The sequence below is a fragment of the Prionailurus viverrinus genome, chromosome E2, assembly GCF_022837055.1.
Source record: "Prionailurus viverrinus isolate Anna chromosome E2, UM_Priviv_1.0, whole genome shotgun sequence".
NCBI classification, from domain to species: Eukaryota; Metazoa; Chordata; class Mammalia; order Carnivora; family Felidae; genus Prionailurus; species Prionailurus viverrinus.
Window position 1 is genome coordinate 12,054,371 of NC_062575.1, and position 18,714 is coordinate 12,073,084.

The window sequence follows — 18,714 nt, forward strand, 5'->3', positions numbered from 1 at the left end:
CATCTAGAACACTTAATACTATACTCAGTCCTTTCTTTCTTCCATGACATAGGTCTGTGAACAAGACAGACAGAAAAATATTCCACTTCACAGACATTGGCCACATCATAGAGCAAAATGCCAGAGTAATCTTTATTTTGTTACACATCCATATTTAATGGAAAAGTAATTTTTATTCTTTTTCAATGTTTGTTTATTTATCTTTGAGATACAGAGAGAGAGAGGAGTGGGGGAGAGAGAGGGAGAGAGAGGATCCCAACCAGTCTCCGTGCCAGCACAGAGCCCAATGTGGGGCTCGAACTCACAAACCATGAGATCATGACCTGGGTGGAAATCAAGAGTCGGTCGCTTAACCGACTGAGCCACCTAAGCACCCCAAAGTTATTTTTATTCTTGGAAAAAAATACGTTTAGCAAAAAACCGAAAAACAATACTTCCTAAATTTCCTTGCATTATTGACTATCTTCATCAAAAATAACAATAATGCCTTTAAAGATTTTAAAATAGAGAACTGCCCCGTGGAACAGGTTGTTAGCATATTTACTTAAGCACATCAACACGGGATAAATAAAAGTAGATTGAGCAGCTAACACTTTAAGACAATGAGAGGAGGGGCACCTGGGTGCTCAGGCGGTTGGTTAAGCGCCCGACTTCGGCTCAGGTCATGATCTCACAGTCCGTGAGTTCGAGCCCTGCATCCGGCTCTGTGCTGACAGCTCAGAGCCTGGAGCCTGCTTTGGATTCTGTGTCTCCCTCTCTCTCTGACCATCCCCTGCTCTTTCTCTCTCTCTCTCTCAAAAATAAACGTTAAAAAAAATTTTTTTAAAGACATCAAGAGGCAACTTTAGAGGATTTATCATGAATAGTTTTTCTTTTTTTAAGAATTGAGGCCAATGTCTAAGAAATGAAATAGGATTAGCATGAAATAGTTAACTGGCAAAAAAAAAAAAAAATCAGAAATGGAAATAATTGGGTTTCAAATAGCTACCCAGAAAATGACTACAGGATGTTTTCTTCATATCGGATGAGTTTTCCTACGAAGACGTCCCACGCCATGCTTACCCTTCGAGCAGAAAGGCCCCGTGTATGCAGAGAAGGTGCAGTCACAAGAGAACCCGCTGAGCTTTTCTCTGCACTTCCCTCCATTGAGACACAACTTCCCGTAGCTGCTGCAGTGGCCTCTACAGCCCGGCTCCACGCCAGGGGTCACCTTAGCCCTCTCTTCCAGGTCCAGGGACATCCCGTTCAACTGCAGAGACCGAATGCAGCCCAGAAAGCCCCTCTGTCTGGTGGCTGTTCCACCTAGAAGGGAAATACTGCAAATGGAAACATGTTCCTAGGCGTTTGCTTCAGGATTGAAAGACCCAGCAAAACTGAGGCTTCGCAGGGAAGGGCAAAGGCTGTGGCCTTACAGGGCAGGGCAAGCGTTGGATGAGCCAATATAATTTGGGAAGCAAATTTGTGACAGGATATTGAAAGGATTTAAGAAGATAAAACATTAATTCCATTTTTTCGCAAAGTTGAATTTGTTACACGTTGGTTTTCTAAAAATGATTTATTAAAATACAAGTCGGAGAGGTTCTCTTTTTTAGTTGCTTTCTTTCCGAGAACAAAATGAGGCTGTATCTTTCATGCAAAGTAACAATGAGATGGATTGATACTCGTATGTGGAAGCTAACTTTGTTTTTGGCAATTTTAAATCAGCATATATTTGTGGGTGAGTGCGGCTCGTTCTTCATATTGAAACTTGATCCTGATGCTGGTCTGGTTTTAATTTACTGAGAATTATGAAAGACACCTTGAGTTCTTCTAACTTGACTGTGCACCGATGGGGTCTTTTGGTTATTCTTCCATCGAAAACATGGTAGCTGAGATTATCTGCTTTTGTCTGGCATATGTCCCAGTGAATTTTTCTCTAAATACTGGTCCAGGGTGGGTCATTTTAAGCTTGGAAAGATTCTCAACAAACTGGGGAAAGGGGTCAATGGAGAGACGGTGGTGTAGCATTTATTGGGTAATACATGACCATATATGCACTTATCAAGTCACCCTGAAGAGGTTTACGATGTCTGAGTGGAATCAGACCCTGACATTCTACACCAGAGGCTCTCCAACTTTAAGGAATGTAAATGTCACATGGAAGTCTTCTTAAAAATACAGGCTCGCTCTAAGAAATGCTGATTCTGTGGGCTGGAAATAGGGCTGTGGATCGAAACAATCAACAAGCCTCCCAGGTGCATCATATTCAGGTGGTCACCTGACTACCACATTTTCTGGGCACTATCCTAGTAAGAATGCAAGCTCTAGGAGGATCTTCACCCACCTGTGTGCCCAGGAACCCTCAAAATTAATGCTCTGAACTCAAAGTGGGAAAACAGTACTCTAATCTAAATAGTCTGGATGATTCTACCCAGAGGCATTATTAGATGGTCACGGGTCCTCTACAAAGGAGCTTTGTCAGTGAATGGATGAGGCTGTCTCACCACCAGAATGTTAGACCCACTCCGTACATACTGTCTCTTTCTAGAACATGTTTCTTCCCTCCTCTACCACCACACTTAGCTAGCTCCTGATCTAGCCTTCATTACTTAACATCTCCTCATCTTCAGAAATTAAAGTTGCTGTTGTTGTTTTTAACTTTCAGAACCGAAAGTTGGAAAGACCCTAAATGAATCGGCCTTTTGTCACCGTGTACCAGGTGCTACATTTCACCACTTTACTTTTGTATATCATCAGAGTCCCACCATTGCATACACTTTGGGGATGGCCGCTTCAATCACACTGCACCCCAGCACACAGGACGGTGCCTGACGCAAAATAGCTGTGCAATAATTATTTATAATCATACCTAATTGATCAGCAATTGAAAATAATAACTGATTCTTAATAATTAGATATTAATAATCAGTCAATGCAATGGCTCGTTAAACTGGATTAGGCCATAGGAGTGGGGGTTGGGTGCTTCAAAGGCTGGAGAGAGGAACATCACTGGCCCCATGAGGTGGCTTGGGTTCCCAAAACTGAGAATGAGGATAAAACCCAAGGAATATTTCTGAATACATTAATTCTATATTTTTGGATAATGAAATACCATGAAGGGGAAACCGAAAGGAATCCTAAGAATTTGGGGCTCATGACACTGATGGTATTTAGAATTCAGATTCATAGACATAAGGGTCTCCATGCAAACAACTGTACTTAAATTGGTGTATCGAAGTTGTTTCACTTAACATTGTTTGTGCCTCTTCTATGAAGCAAATACAAGTCTTCAGGGTGTGGGTCATACTTGCTATTTATAAATCAAAATGCAGTGTGCTACGCAGCCAGACATATTCCGATTCCAGTTTCTGTGGGCAAGGCAGGGGAAAGGAGTTCACCTCGTCCCAGAGTCTCAGAACAACGGCCAGTCTTCTTGTTCGCTTCCTCCTACATCTACTGTCTCCTTCCATTCTTGAAGCCTCTCTCCTCCCCTTAATCTTAGGACTCCTCTTCTTTTCCTTCCCCGTTAAAGCTGCCGTTCACCTGCGCTTCAGACCTCCCTATTCTCACACTAACTCATCTCAACAGAACGTCGAGAGCTCAGAGTTAAGTCTTGGACCAAATGCTCTTAGCATCTTTGCTGGAGTTTTCTTTCCTGGGTAAGGAAGGCTTCAGCCTTACTTTTATCTTTGGCCCAGGAACTCTTTGGAGGAGGGTCAGGTGCTGGGAAGTCTGGATTACTGGTATATTTAATTTACTTTACATTAGAGTACTTTAAATCATGAGATACATATATATATATATATATAGTATACAGTCACATTAAATCATGGTCTGTTAAGCATTTGTCACTCTGTAACATCATTTCCCTGATTTAGGAGTTGATCTCCTTCTGCCAGTGACATCATAAAAACTAAATAACTTGGGAGGCCAACAATTGAATACAATTCCTTTTCATCTGCCCCAGCTTATTTATTCTTATCTATTTTGTTTTGTTCCAGATGATGAGGACCAAGGGGCATAGAGAATTCCAGGGACAAACCCAGGGGCATAGCTGAGGAAATATTAAAACACACACATTCACTTAGAGGCAGAAAAGGGCAAGAATCTACCGTTGGCCTTTTATTGTAAGGGAGTCCCTTTCTTTTAACACCAAACTATGGTCAAAAAAGATCATTTTCATTGTCTTCTACTTCTTAGATCATTTTTGGTTCGGACGGCATTTCAGTTCTACACGCTCTACTTAGTAGCTCTGTGCTGGGCATCGAGTCTGGCCTTGGAGGTTCAGAATTATATGCAACTGACCTTGCCCTCAAAGAGCACGTGATCTAGAAATAGATTCAAACAGGGAAGCACATGATTACCACATGAGGTTAATGATAGAAATAGGTACCTGGTGGACAAGAAGGTCAGAGGATGGTCCCGGGACATTAACAGGAAACAGCCCCTTCAAATACATGTATGAGATACATATATTTATAGTAGTGAGAAGAAAATCAACACCCAGCCCTGTAAACAGGACATCTGAATTGTGAACTTGCAAAGAGTTCACGTTTACCTAACCAAATAGTTTGAAACTACATTTTTAAATTATCAAAAAAAAAAAAAAGTCTAATTAAACATAAACATATGTGTCTTACAAGTGTGGAAGATTTTTACTTTACCATTAGGTTTCAAGTTAATAACTTCTTATTTTAAGATTAACTACTCTGGAGAACATGGCCAATGTAAACAGTATTGGGCTTGAAAGCTTAATTAAAGATTCCAACAACTGTCCAGGGTTAGAGTAGGTCCAATTAAAATGAGCTGCAGTTTGATTAATTGATTCTGGATGTTTCTACTGAGCTATTATGTTTGGAACTGTCTTCCAATTAATTTCCTATCAATTTACCTGCCATGCTATATCAGATATAATGAATTCTGGAACTTCACAAACACTAGGCATCTTGTGAAACTAATGCCTAACCTTCCTATGTGAAGGAATAAAAACCTGAATCTGTTCACTTACATAACAATACTGGGACCTGCACCAATAGGTGTGCTAGGTGATGAACAGAGATGGAGTCCAACCCTTTTATCATGTTCATTACTCTCAGGAAGTGAGTCTAAGTGACAGATGCTATTGTCACGAAGTACGAGCCGGCTCTTTCCTATGCCAATTTTTTTTTTTTTTTTTTGGAGCAGGAAGACCTTTAATTTTTTAATGGCAAATTATTTATGTGCTGTGCTTGAATACTATTGAGGATTAATTGGGAACAATGGCATATTTGCCCAGGGGCCTTAGAAAAAAAAGAAATGGAGAACCTCTTCAAAATTTAAAGTTATAGAAACTTGTCTGGCAGAGTACAGGGGCTCACCCTGACCATGGCACTGTGACAGAGAAAGGCCGCTAAGGCTCTAACCACTGATCAGCTTGGAACAGGAAGGTTGTTGCACATGCATGCAGGGCCCAGGACCAAGTGAGGGGATTAAAGGAAAAACACGGTCTTCTACAGATTATGCATTGGATCTTTAGTCCTGGTCTATTCAACCATCCTGGGGGAACGCTTAGCATCGTAGAAATGAGGCATTAACGTACAGACCCGTGAGACTGGACCCCAGCAATAACTTTGCCATGGAATGTTCCTCATTGAGGAAAACCCTAGGAGAACTGGGAGGAGGAGGAAGAACCAGCTATTCCTTAGGTTCAAAGAACTATTATGGTTGAAATAGGAAGCTGTGAAGCAACAGTATCATAGTGCAGAAAATGCAGGCGTTATTCTCTGAACCAAAGTCAATGGTGAGGACATGCTCTCGTGGTAGTGACAGCAGAAAAATGTGGGTCTATTTAGATTTCTTATATGCCAATGCCACAGCACTTCTCTGGTCTGACCCATTTTAAAGAAATGAACTGTTGGTGGTATTAGTCATACTCTCTGCTCTGAAGAGATCCCATCTGAATTCAGATTTCAGTCAACAGTCACCAAGATCTGTTTGCTAAACAGGCAAAAGTAAACTGAGTGCCTCTTAAGCTGATCATGAAAAAGACATCTCAAGGAAGAGAGAACACAATTGAAGTAAGTAATAGGATTACATTAAAGAGAAATGTGACTTTCATTGCATTGCACTTTGGTAATGTGGGAACATACTTACTACAAAAGAAAACCAGACTGAAAGAAAAATTACTCAAACATAAAACTACTGCCATTCTCTTCCCATAACTATTTTAGCCTATCAAAAGTAAACTAAAAGTAAAAAGAAAAAATCTAGAATATATTATGATTAATGACTCTGTTCATCAAAAGACCCCATTAAGTACATGAAAATACAAGGGCGCCTGGGTGGCTCAGTCAGTTAAGTGTTCAACTTCAGCTCAGGTCATGATCTCACAGTTCGTGGGCTCTGTGCTGCCAGCTCAGAGCCTGGAGCCTGATTTTGGATTCTGTGTCTCCCTCTCTGCCCCTCCCCTGCTCATGCTCTCTTTCTCAAAAAATAAATGAACATTAAAAGATTTTTTTAAAAAACTAAAAAAAGTATATGAAAATACAATCCACAGAAAGAGAGAAGAAATCTGTAATAACGTTACTTGAAATAAATCCAAAATTCTTATAAACCTTTAAAAAAAAAAAGAAGAAGACAACCCTGTAGAAAATGGGCAACAGATTTGAACAGCCACGTCACAAAGGAGGATATCCAAATGGTCAATAGCTATCTGGCAGTGTCTTTTAAGGCTTAACATATGCACATCTTATGACCCAGTAATTCCACTGTTAGGTAGAGACCCAACAGAAATACAAGCATATGTTCACCAAGAGACCAGTACAAAGATATATTTGTGATATCCAACTTTGCAAGGGCACAAATGCCCATCCACAGTAAATAAATCTACCTTTGTACCGGTCATGTCAGTTTCCCAAAATATCCCTGAGCGATACTAATGTGTAACTAACGGTGATAACCAAACTTCAGACCTTCGACAGGCTCAGAGTTCAACATTAACCCTCACGTGTGGCATTTAGAAACTGTTTGCTCTAGAAGCCCAATAAATATTTGTGGATTTGATGCAATTCAAATGCAATGCAAATGACTTATGCATCCATGTCAGGAGTTCTTACTTCTCCTTCAGGTCCTAGTCACAAAGTATTGAGATGGAGTTTGCCCCATTTAAAAAAACCTGTCAGTAAAAGAATTTAGACTGCAAACAAAAATTGCAGAGCTAGTTGAATGAAAATCAATTCAAGGCTAATTTAAGAAGCTTCTAAGAAAAATGCTGAGTTTACAAACCAAAATAGAAAATGACCACTGTCACATTTCAGCTTAAAAAAATGATTGATTCTTTTCTCTCCATCATTTCCGTGGTTGGGGAATGTTTGCGGGTGAATGATAACAGCAATGACTCTCGACATTGAGACTTCATTGTAACAAGGTCAAGGACATATGTTTAATACACCAATTAACATCATGCCACTAAACTTATTTTTTAAGGTAATAAATAGAATGTCTGAATAGGACTTTTTAACTCAGACACATCATAAATCACACACACACACAAAGGACAAAGTGAAAGAATGTGAAAAGGTCAGTAAAGACTCAGTGCCATAAATAAGAACAAGAATGGAGAAAGAACTAGAAGGCTCGAACTAAAGGGTGAATTGCCATTTTTATTATGAGAAGCCATCTGACAGTTGGGATATTTGGGAAAGGAGAGGAGATTGTCACTGCATTGGTGTTCACTGTTTCTAATCACATTACATTCACGTTAAATGTTTCCACTGTCTCATACAAGGCTTTGTGTTCATTATTTTATTACTCCTTCACTTTGCACGGAATCCTATAGTTTGGTTTAGATGAAGATACTTGTTCTAACGTTTGGAACTGCAGGTATTGTTAAAAACCTTCTGTTCTATCATTTTTTGGTGTAGACTAACAGTTCCATCTCTGAAATGACCATTTCCTTTATTTCCATTTCAATGTCATAGATCATTGTTGCCCAGCTGAATCACGTTTTTATCTTGCTTTCTACTTATTTTCACTGATTTTGTTCAGAAGGTGAAGCATTAGTCTGGCCTCAGAGTTACACTCCGAGATGCGGACACACTTCATGATTGGTCTTTAGAGGAGAGAGTGAAGCCAGCAATGGAGAGAGTGCCAAATCCTACCCACTAGACCATCAGGGAGGTTTGAAGCCAGTAATGGAGAAAACACCTTAGATGTTTTCCATGATATCCCATCCTACTAGTCATTTCTGAGACACCACCCCCCCAAAAAAAAAAAGTAATGTCCACATTGTGGACATATCAACATTGACCAGGCTGTGGTAGCACAGTGAGATGGAGAATATAACTGGAATCAAAATTAACATATATCCAGATATCCACATTTTACTTGTAGGTAAAAGTGTTAAAGATATATCTCAAACAAATATATTTCTACGTTATCAAATTTTCTAATGTTTCATATTTGTCGTATTATAAAATGACTTTATTTGGTATTTGAAATACTCCACAATAGTGTTAATGTTTTCTGCCAAATTTGTTTACAAGCAAGAAGGTACATTTCTGGCAAAAGCAACTAAATGCTGGGATACTAACATAATCTATCTTAGAGTGACTAACATTAGCTTAGTCTTACAGTTGAGAGGGCTCAGTCGGCTGAGCGTCTGACTTTGGCTCAGGTCATGATCTTGCCGTCCGTGAGTTCAACCCCACATCAGGCTCACTGCTGTCAGTGCAGAGCCTGGTTTGGATCCTCTGTCCCCCTCTCTCTCTGCCCCTCCCCCACTTGCACTCTCTCAAAAATAAATAAAACATTAAAAAAAAGTTTTTTAAAAAGACGTGTTTCTATATAACTGAAATCACCATCATCACTGTCTGGATTTAAACATTTTTTTAGGAGAAAAAAGTTATACTGAACTATAGACTTACTCTTTATAGTTACATTTATCTCATTAATATATACTGATACCCCAAAACAAATGATAGTCATTATGCACACTTAAGAATACTGATTAGCCATAATTAATTTTAAGAATGATGGGTGAACTGCAAATTAAACTCTTGAACTTGTAAGTAAGGGGAATGAAATTACCTTTTAAACTGTGAACCAGAAGATCAATTCTGTTGCATTAGAAGAGAGACTCCTACTCACCCACAGAGTCATGACTCTGGGAACACACTTAGCTCTAGAATATTGGAAGGTATTCATATGTGGGGAAACAGTGTCCAAGAGAAGGTGCCTTCTACATCTGACATGTACTGGCACAGAACATATGAACAAAGAAGCCCGATTTCCTGGGAGAGTGTGATTATGGGGCGGGTGGGATCTCACTGAAGAAAAGGAAGGAGGGGAGATATTTTCTCCAGGGTGTGAAGAAGGACCACCAGTCTTTTGCTGCCTTGAAAGAGTATGGTTTATAGAGTTTGTAGTATATAATCTAGACTGAAGGGTCAGGGAACGGCGTGAATCATCCTACAGGTTAGGATAAAGGAAGAAAACAAGAAAAGCTAACTTCAGTTGAAACTGAAAAGTGCGAAATGATGTGAGAATCCCAGAGACCTAAGAGAAGTGTCTTGTCCCCGAGAAGATTAGCAGGAGTAAGTAGTCACACACTAGCAGCAACAACAAATCCACCACAAGCTGTGTGTATATAAAGTACGGCCCAATGCTGCTTTTCACTTGTGTCCGCTTCAGCCCACACCAACGTCATCTCTCACGGGGACCACTGCCCTAGCCTGCTTCTACCCTGTTCCCTCCATCCACATTCTTCACAGTGGTCAGGAAGACGTGGAAAGGTACATTAGATCAGGCGCTCCTCTGAGCCTCAGAATAAGACCCAGATTCCTCACCACAGTCTCAAGACCCAGTCAAAGTGACCATGATTTGCAACAGGCTTTCCCTCAGACCAACTCTACCGTCCTGCTACCATGGCTTCCTCCTTGCTCCCTGACTCCTTCACTTCGCTTTGAGCCATGGTTCCTCTGCTGGGAATTCTCTCCCTCCAGATGTTCACGTTCCCTCTTCTGCTTCCTCTGGCCTCTGTTCAAATGTAAGGTCCTCAAAGAGCACTCTCCTGACCACCCTGCTGAAAGTAGAAGCCCCTTAACCTAATTTATTGCTCGACTTTTTATAGAATTGATCATTATCTGAAATTGTGTCTGTATATACATATATACACACACACATAGATATATGTGTGCACACACGCATGTGTGTATATGTGTATTAACAACATATTATAAATAATAACTATATTATCTTACTATTTCCTCTTTTATTGGCTGCCTCTTGTCTCTTCCACTGAAATATACTATAAGGAATGCAGAGAGCTACTTTTTGGTCTCAGTAAACGCTACACTAAGTTAGCTCTAATCTTTATTGATTTTTTTACTAGCTTTTCACCCACTTTGCACTAATTCATTGTAACTTAAAAAAATTTTTTTTAACATTTATTTATTTTTGAGAGACAGAGAGAGACCGAGCACAAGCAGGAGAGGGGCAGAGAGAGAGGGAGACACAGAATCCAAAGCAGGCTCCAGGCTCTGAGCTGTCAGCACAGAGCCTGATGCGGGGCTCGAACCCGTGAACCATGAGACCATGACCTGAGCTGAAGTCAGACGCTCAACCGACTGAGCCATCAGGCACCCCACATTGTAACTTTTTAAATTATGATTTAACTCCCATTGAAGTATGTTAATCTAGAAATTTAAACAATATCTTGATGTGTTTATTAGTAATATTATAAATTGATAAGTTAATATTCCATCTTGTAAGTGTCATTTTTTAATGACTAGGTTGGGGCCTGTTCCTAAGAGCGTGGTCTACTCATGGGGTAGAAATAGAGATAAAAGAAAACCCTGATGTGCTCTTTGACAGCCAGTGACCTGCCTCTCCCTAAGCCTTTTTTAAAACATGGGTCCTTGGGGCGCCTGGGTGGCGCAGTCGGTTAAGCGTCCGACTTCAGCCAGGTCACGATCTCGCGGTACGTGAGTTCGAGCCCCGCGTCGGGCTCTGGGCGGATGGCTCAGAGCCTGGAGCCTGTTTCGATTCTGTGTCTCCCTCTCTCTCTGCCCCTCCCCCGTTCATGCTCTGTCTCTCTCTGTCCCAAAAATAAATAAACGTTGAAAAAAAAAAAAAAATTTAAAAAAAAAAAAAAAAAAAAAAAAAAAAAAAAAACATGGGTCCTTAAATGCTCCCCAATCAAGAGACACAGGGCATCAGAACGGATAAAAAACCAAGACCCATAAATATGCTGGTTGAAAGAGACCCATTTTAGACCCAAAGACACCTCCAGTTTTAAAGTGACGAGGTGGAGAACCATTTGTCATGCTAAGGGACATCAAAAGTAAGCTGGCATAGCCATACTGGGGCCAAAATCAGACAAACTAGATTTTTAACCAAAGACTGTAAAAAGAGATAAAGAAGGGCACTATCGCCTAATAAAATAAAGAGGTCTATCCAACAAGGTCTAACAATAGTAACTATTTTTGCATTCAACTTGGGAGAAGCCAAATATATAAATCAATAAAAAACACACTTACTGAAATTCATTGGTAACAATACTGTAATAGTAGAAGACTTCAACAGTCTACTTACAGCAACGGACATAATCTAAAGCACAAAATCAACTGGGAAACAATGGCTTTGAATGACACACTGGACCAGATGGACTTAACAGATATATTCAGAGGATTTCATCCCAGAGCAGCAGAAGACACATTTAGAATGCACGTGGAACATTTTCCAGAAGAGATCACATACTGGGTCACAAATCAGGCTTCAACCAGTACAAAAAGACTGAGATCATTCTTTGCATATTTTCAGACCACACTGAAACTTGAAGTCAACCACAAGAAAAAATCTGGAAAGACTACAAATATATGGAGGATAAAGAACATCCTGTTAATGAATGAATGGGTTAACCAGGAAATTAGAGAAGAAATTGAAAAAATACATGGAAGCAAATGAAAATGAAAACACAATAGTCCAAAACCTTTGGGATACAGAAAAGGTGGTCTTACGAGGGAAGTAGATAGCGAGAAGTCGGGAAGAAGAGGGAAGTAGATAGCTTCCTCAATCAGGAAGCAAGAAAAGTCTCAAATATACAAACTAACCTTACACCTAAAGGAGCTGGAAAAAGAACAGCAAATAAAACCCGAAGCCAGCAGAAGAAGAGAAATAATAAAGATTACACCAGAAATAAAGGATATACAAATTAAAAAAAAAAAAACAATAAAACTCGGAGATGGTTCTTTGAAAGAATTAACAAAATTGATAAACCCGCTAGCCAGACTTATCAAAAAGAAAAGAGAAAGGACCCAAATAAATAAAATCATGAATGAAAGAGGAGAGATAACAACCAACACCACAGAAATACAATTATAAGAGAATATCATGAGCAATTATATGCCAACAAACTGGGCAATCTGGAAGAAATGGATAAATTCCTAGAAACATATAAACTACCAAATCTGAAACAGGAAGAAATAGAAAATTTGAACAGGCTCATAACCAGCAAATAAATAGGATCAGTAATCAAAAATCTTCCAACTCTCAAAGGTCCAGGGCCAGATGGCTTCCCAGAGGAATTCTAGCAAACGTTTAAAAAGAGTTAAAACCTATTCTTCTGAACTGTTCCAAAAAGAGAAATGGAAGGAAAACTTCCAAGCTCATTCTATGAGGTCAGCATTGCCTTGATTCCAAAACCAGACAAAGATCCCACTAAAAAGGAGAACTACAAACCAACATCCCTGATGAACATGGATGCAAAAATTCTCAACAAGATACTAGCAAATCGAATCCGACAGTACATTAAGAGAATTATTCACCACATTCAAGTGGGAGTCATTCTTGGCCTGCAGGAGTGGTTCCATATTCAAATCAATCAATGTGATACACCACATTAATAAAAGAACAGAAAAGAACCATATGATCTTCTCAATAGATGCAGAAAAGGCACTTGACAAAATACAGCATCCTTTCTTGATAAAAACCCTCAAGGAAGTAGGGACAGAAGGAAATCTCAACATCATAAAGGCCATATATGAAAGACCCACAGCTAATATCATACTTAATCGGGAAAAACTGAGAGCATTTCCCCTAAAGTCAGGAATACAACACGGATGTCCACTCTCACCACTTTTATTCCACATAGCGCTGGAAGTCCTAGCCTCAGCCATCAGACAACAAAAAGAAATAAAAGGCATCCAAATTGGTAAGGATAAAGTCAAACTTTCACTCTTCACAGATTTCACTCTACATGGAAAACCTGAAAGACTCCACCAAAAAACTGCTAGAGCTGACACACGAATTCAGCAAAGTTGCAGGGTATGAAATCAATGTACATATATTGGTTGCATTTTGATACACCAACAGTGAAGCGGCAGAAAGAGAAATCAAGGAATCTATCCCACTTACAACTGCACCAAAAACCATAAGATACCTGTGAATGAACCCAACCAAACAGGCAAAAGATTTGTGCTCTGAAAACCAAAGAACATTTATGAAAAAACTGAAGAAGAAACAAAGAAATGGAAAAACATTCCATGCCTTTGATTCGAAGAGTAGATATTGTTAAAATGTCTACACCACACAAAGCAATCTACACATTCAACGCAATCCCTATCAAAATAACACCAGCATTTTTCACAGACCTAGAACAAATATCCTAAAATTTGTATTTGAACCATAAAAGACCCCAAATAGCCAAAGTAATGTTCAAAAAGAAAAGCAAAGTAGGAGGTATCACAATGCCAGACTTCAAGCTGTATTACAAAGCTGTGATCATCAAAACAGTAAAGTACTGGCACAAAAAGAGACACATAGATCAGTGGAACAGAATGGAGAACCCAGAAGTGGACCCATAACTTTATGCTCAACTCATCTTTGACAAAGCAAGAAAGTATATCCGATGGAAAAAAAGACAACTGCTTCAACAAATGGTGCTGGGAAAATGGACGGCAGCATACATAAGAATGAACCTGGACTGCTTTCTTACACCATACACAAAAACAAATTCAAAATGGATGAAAGACCTACATGTAAGATAGGAAACCAACAAAATCCTGGAGGAGAACACAAGCAGTAACCTCTTTGACTCTGGCTGGAGCAAGTGCTTACTAGACACATCTCCAGAGGCAAAGGAAACAAAATAAACTACCGGGACCTCATCAAGATAAAAAACTTCTGCACAGTGAAGAAAACAATCAACAAAACTAAAATACAACCTAGGCAATGGGAGAAGGTATTTGCAAATGACATAATGGGTAACATGGCTAGTATCCAAAATCTATAAAGAACTTATGAAACTCAACACCCAAAACATAAATAATCCAGTGGAAAAATGGGAAGAAGGTATGAACAGACATTTCTCCAAAGAAGACATCCAGATGGCTAACAGACACATGAAAGAAAAAATGCTCAATATCACTCATCATTGGGGAAACACAAGCAAAACCACAATGAGATATCACCTCACACCTGTCAGAATGGCTAAAATGAACAACTCAGGAAATAACTGATGTTGATGAGGACGTGGAAAAAGGGAAATCCTCTTACACTATTGGTGGGACTGGTGTAGCCACTCCAGAAAACAGTGTGGTTTCTCAAAAAGTTGAAAATAGAACTACCCTCAGACCCAGCAATTGCACTACTAGGTATTTTACCCAAAGGACACAAAAATACCAATTCAAAGGGGCACACGCACCCCAACGTTCACAGCAGCACTATCAGCAATAGCCAAATTATGGAAAGAGCCCAAATGTCCATTGACTGGTGAAAGGATAAAGAAGATGTGGTGTATATATATATACAATGGAATAATACTCAGCCACCAAAAAGAATGAAATCTTGCCATTTGCAAAAACGTGTATGGAGCTAAAGTGTATTATGCTAAGCAAAATAAGTCAGGCAGAGAAAAGACAAATACCATATGATTTCACTCATATGTGGAATTAAGAAACAAAACAGATGAACATAGGGGAGGGGAAGAAAAAATAAGATCAAACAGTGAGGGAGTTAAGAGACTTAACTATAGAGAGCAAACTGAGGGCTGATGGAAGGAAGTGGGTGGGAGACGGGCTACATGGGTGATGGGCATTAAGAAGGGCACTTGTTGTGTTGAACACTGGGTGTTGTATGTAAGTGATGGATGACTGAATTCTACTCCTGAAACCAATATTACACTATATGTTAACAGTTAACATGAATTTAAGTAAAATCTTGGAAGAAAGTAAAATAAAATAAAATAAAATAAAACGAGTTCTTCTTTCAATATCATCACATTAACCATGTCAATTTTCTCAGTTACCTGTGAGTAAAAAGAAGGGAATTGTATAAACAGATTTTTATTAAGAGTAGATACATTTTTCAGAGATCTTTCTGCCTTTTTAATTTTCTATGACTTGACTTAAACACAGCGAGGATTTTAGTTTATAAAACTTTCACATAGGGCAGCCTTTGGATTTGAACACATATGGGGATGTCAAAAGCCTAACCAATTGCCTCCATAAAGATGAAATCTCTTAGGTATATTTATTAAAATTATAACACATGATTGATGGCAGAAGACTCAAGTCTGTTCCAACACAGTCTTCTGATATAATAATAGTGCTTCCAGCCACTACAGCTACCTGAAATCAAATTAAGGCCCGGATTCCTATCAGACACAATACATAGTGACTTCATTTCTATGAAGTTAAAATTCGCACAAAGGATAAAAGGTCACGTTCAGGCGAACTGCAGCAGACCTCACTGTAAAATTCTAGGACTGTTTCAGCCTTCTCAATTTCCAAGAATAGTAAGGCTATTTCCAAGATACTGACAGATTTTAAATTGCCATACCTTTGGTTGCAGCGATCTCTCAGGTTTTGTAATTCAGGAAATATCTGTGTCAATTTCCTGAATTTCCAGCATGTTACTAAAAGTTAGGTATTTCAAGTATTCCTCATTATTTCCATACCCTTAAATCAGTCGAGTGGCCATAAGATCATGATTAGATTGTCTATTACAGTGCCCTATTCATAGAATCTGTTCATTAAATATTTATTGAGTGAAAGAATAAATGATAGAAGTAAGGAGTATATAAATTCATTAGAAATCCCAAATATGTCTTAATCAAGTAAGTCACAAATAGGCTTATCTTTTGCAGTGAGAGTAATAAACAAGATTATTAAGCAATGAACGATGTAATAGGTATGTTGAATTTTATTCTAAAACACAACTGTTAAAATGCTTGAAAAAAAGTTTCTCATCATTTATAACCTATCCTGCTTTTATAGCATTGCCGTGCCCTTTTTTTGCATTAAAATATCTGGAAAGTGATCAAGTAAGAAATAATTCCTTGCACTCATGGTCGATGAGTTCTGTAAAGTAATTAGCAAGATTAAAAATAAACACTTCCAGAAGGATTCCACCATCAAGTGTATAGATACCAAGTGAATGTATTTAGGCAATAAAGGAACAGTTGGATATAAGTATGAGGTAGGTGATCAGAAGGCATCCAAAAAATAGGCAAAATGAGAGACACCAGCAGAACTGACGGTTTATACACTTTGTTCCTGCTTTTCCTTTTGTCTTCTACTGGCCTGTTTTTTGACGAGGGTCCCTGGTTGGCATCGGCTGGAATTACAGGGAGAGTTCCTTAAATCCTCTGGGAACAGAGATAAACACCTCCAACATAACACTAAAAGCACTAATGTAAAAACAAACAAACAAAGCAAACAGATTACATAATCTGTAATAGTAAGAATCCAGATTTAGGCATTAATCAAATACAAATTTAAATCTCACTTACTAGGTAGATTCCTGAAGGCAAGGCTTTTAGATCCCTGGTAGCTCAGTCACCTCATCTGTAAAATGGGGTTAACTCATTTCACAGGTTTGGGTACCAGGAAGGCATAAAACACCTGGCACAGCCTGGGACGTAGGTTCTCAGTAAACAGTGGTTTGTTGTGGCTGTTACCACCATTTTCATAGTTGGTATGATTTCATTTTGGCCCACAACTGCGCTGACATCATAGAGTTAAATGACAACAGAACTTACCCACGAAGAGTTGACTGTTGAGCTGTAAAAGGACATGGCCATCAGTGGGAGCAGGCTGCGTCTTCGGTAAGAGCTGATCCACTTGGATAGTTGCCTCTTTCATGTTCCTTTCAACCTTGACGTGGTGCCACTGGTTGTCATTGAAATGAGTGGGTGACTGCACTGAGATTTCAAAAGGTCCATTCCCCACATCAAATGAAAAGGTCACTACTGCCGGTGCTGGAAATATGAGATACGAAGATTGTTCAAGTTAGTCCACACGGGGGAAAGCGGAGTCCTCTTCAGGAACAGCGCCATAGCATAGCAGTCAGGAAATACAAAGATAAGGGCTCAAATCTTATGGAAGGAACCAATGACGTCAGTAAAAGACAGAGGGGGAATAAAACAGTCAAACACATTTGGGAAAAAACTCCGATCTTAAAAAATTCATCCTCAGAGTTAATTTCTCATATTGAGAAAAGAGTAAAGCTATTTGGCCAGAATAAGAAAACTAAATAGGCTCTGGCCTTTTATGTAAAGATAATTTTTACAATGATTCAAAGTTTCTATAATTTTAAAAGCATGTAATATACATTTGATCTTAAGAGACTAATGGTGATCTAAGCGTATACCAAAATTATAAGGCTGGGGATCTAATTAACTTTGTAACTGACTGAGAATTTAGTTTTTAAAAAAGTTTAATTATCTGAATTTAAAACCCTTCCTAAATTGGTTCTAGAGAATACCAATTATATTCCCAAATTATCGTGTTAAATATTAAATTATTTTCTGGCAAAAAGGCTAACAATATCAGATTTTTTTCAAAAGGACACAATGAAGAGATTCAGCTGGTAAAGTAGAAACACAGTACGTTAACAATTAGTTAAAGGATTTACTACTAAATAGAATTCCACAGGCCTCTAAGGAAAAGGAGACTCACAGCGTAGCTCTATCCTTATAAAATCGGTAATCCCCAGGTTCTCTAAAAATACCCCAGATGAAGCTGTTGTCTTAAAAAAGAAAGACACATCTGCACTAAGTTCTCCATGGAAAGTAGGGAAATGAAGGTATGAAGCCTCAGTATTGAAGGAAGCTGAATTCCAAAATGATCCTGTTTGAAAAAAAAAAAAAGGAAAAAATCAAAAAGAAAAATTCATGAAATGAATGGCATAATTACATTTTCAATTTTTAGTATTTCTGCTACTAAAAATATTGCTAATTTATACAAACCTGCTTTTCTTTTTTCTATTAACTATATACTTACTCTACAGGACATGGGCAGAAGAATGGAGATTTTACAAGGATTGTGATCCTGGATTCCTTCCAACATAGGAGAGGAATGATCACTACAGAAATGGTCTGAACGTTATATTTTATGTAAGAAAAATAGCCTCACCCCAAATACCACCCTCTGCCAAAGTGATGTGGTAAAAATCTGCCAAATATTCACTAATAGACTTAATTTTTTTATAACTTGAAAACTGAAACACCTACATTCCTTTGAATAACAAAACTAAAGAAGCTCAAAGCGGTTTTTGTTCTGACACTTCTAACACACACACTTCAGAGTTACGCCTTCAACTAACTGTTTTCATTAATGGGCCTTGTGATTTTCTAAACTGAGACTGGCATTCAAAATATTCTCACCTAATTAAAGATCAAGACACTACTTACTTTCCTGATCTTCTCACAAAAATGCTCTTTCCATTCAAAATTATCTTTTACTTTGCCTGTAACAG

At 38.7% G+C, this 18,714-nt stretch overlaps 1 protein-coding gene across 7 annotated transcripts in view; it reads right to left on the bottom strand.

The window, feature by feature from the left end:
* Positions 1-18,714, bottom strand: part of CNTNAP4 (contactin associated protein family member 4) — a 251,865-nt gene that overhangs the window by 19,292 nt on the left and 213,859 nt on the right. For 6 of the 7 annotated variants that reach the window (XM_047835764.1, XM_047835767.1, XM_047835766.1 and 3 more), the window contains 3 exons: positions 17,916-18,086; positions 16,997-17,215; positions 1,063-1,302 (listed from right to left, as the gene is read on the bottom strand). In XM_047835764.1, coding sequence (XP_047691720.1) covers positions 1,063-1,302; positions 16,997-17,215; positions 17,916-18,086 — 630 coding nt within the window. The remainder of the gene's footprint in view (positions 1-1,062; positions 1,303-16,996; positions 17,216-17,915; positions 18,087-18,714) is intronic. The other variant, XM_047835768.1, reaches the window with a different exon arrangement.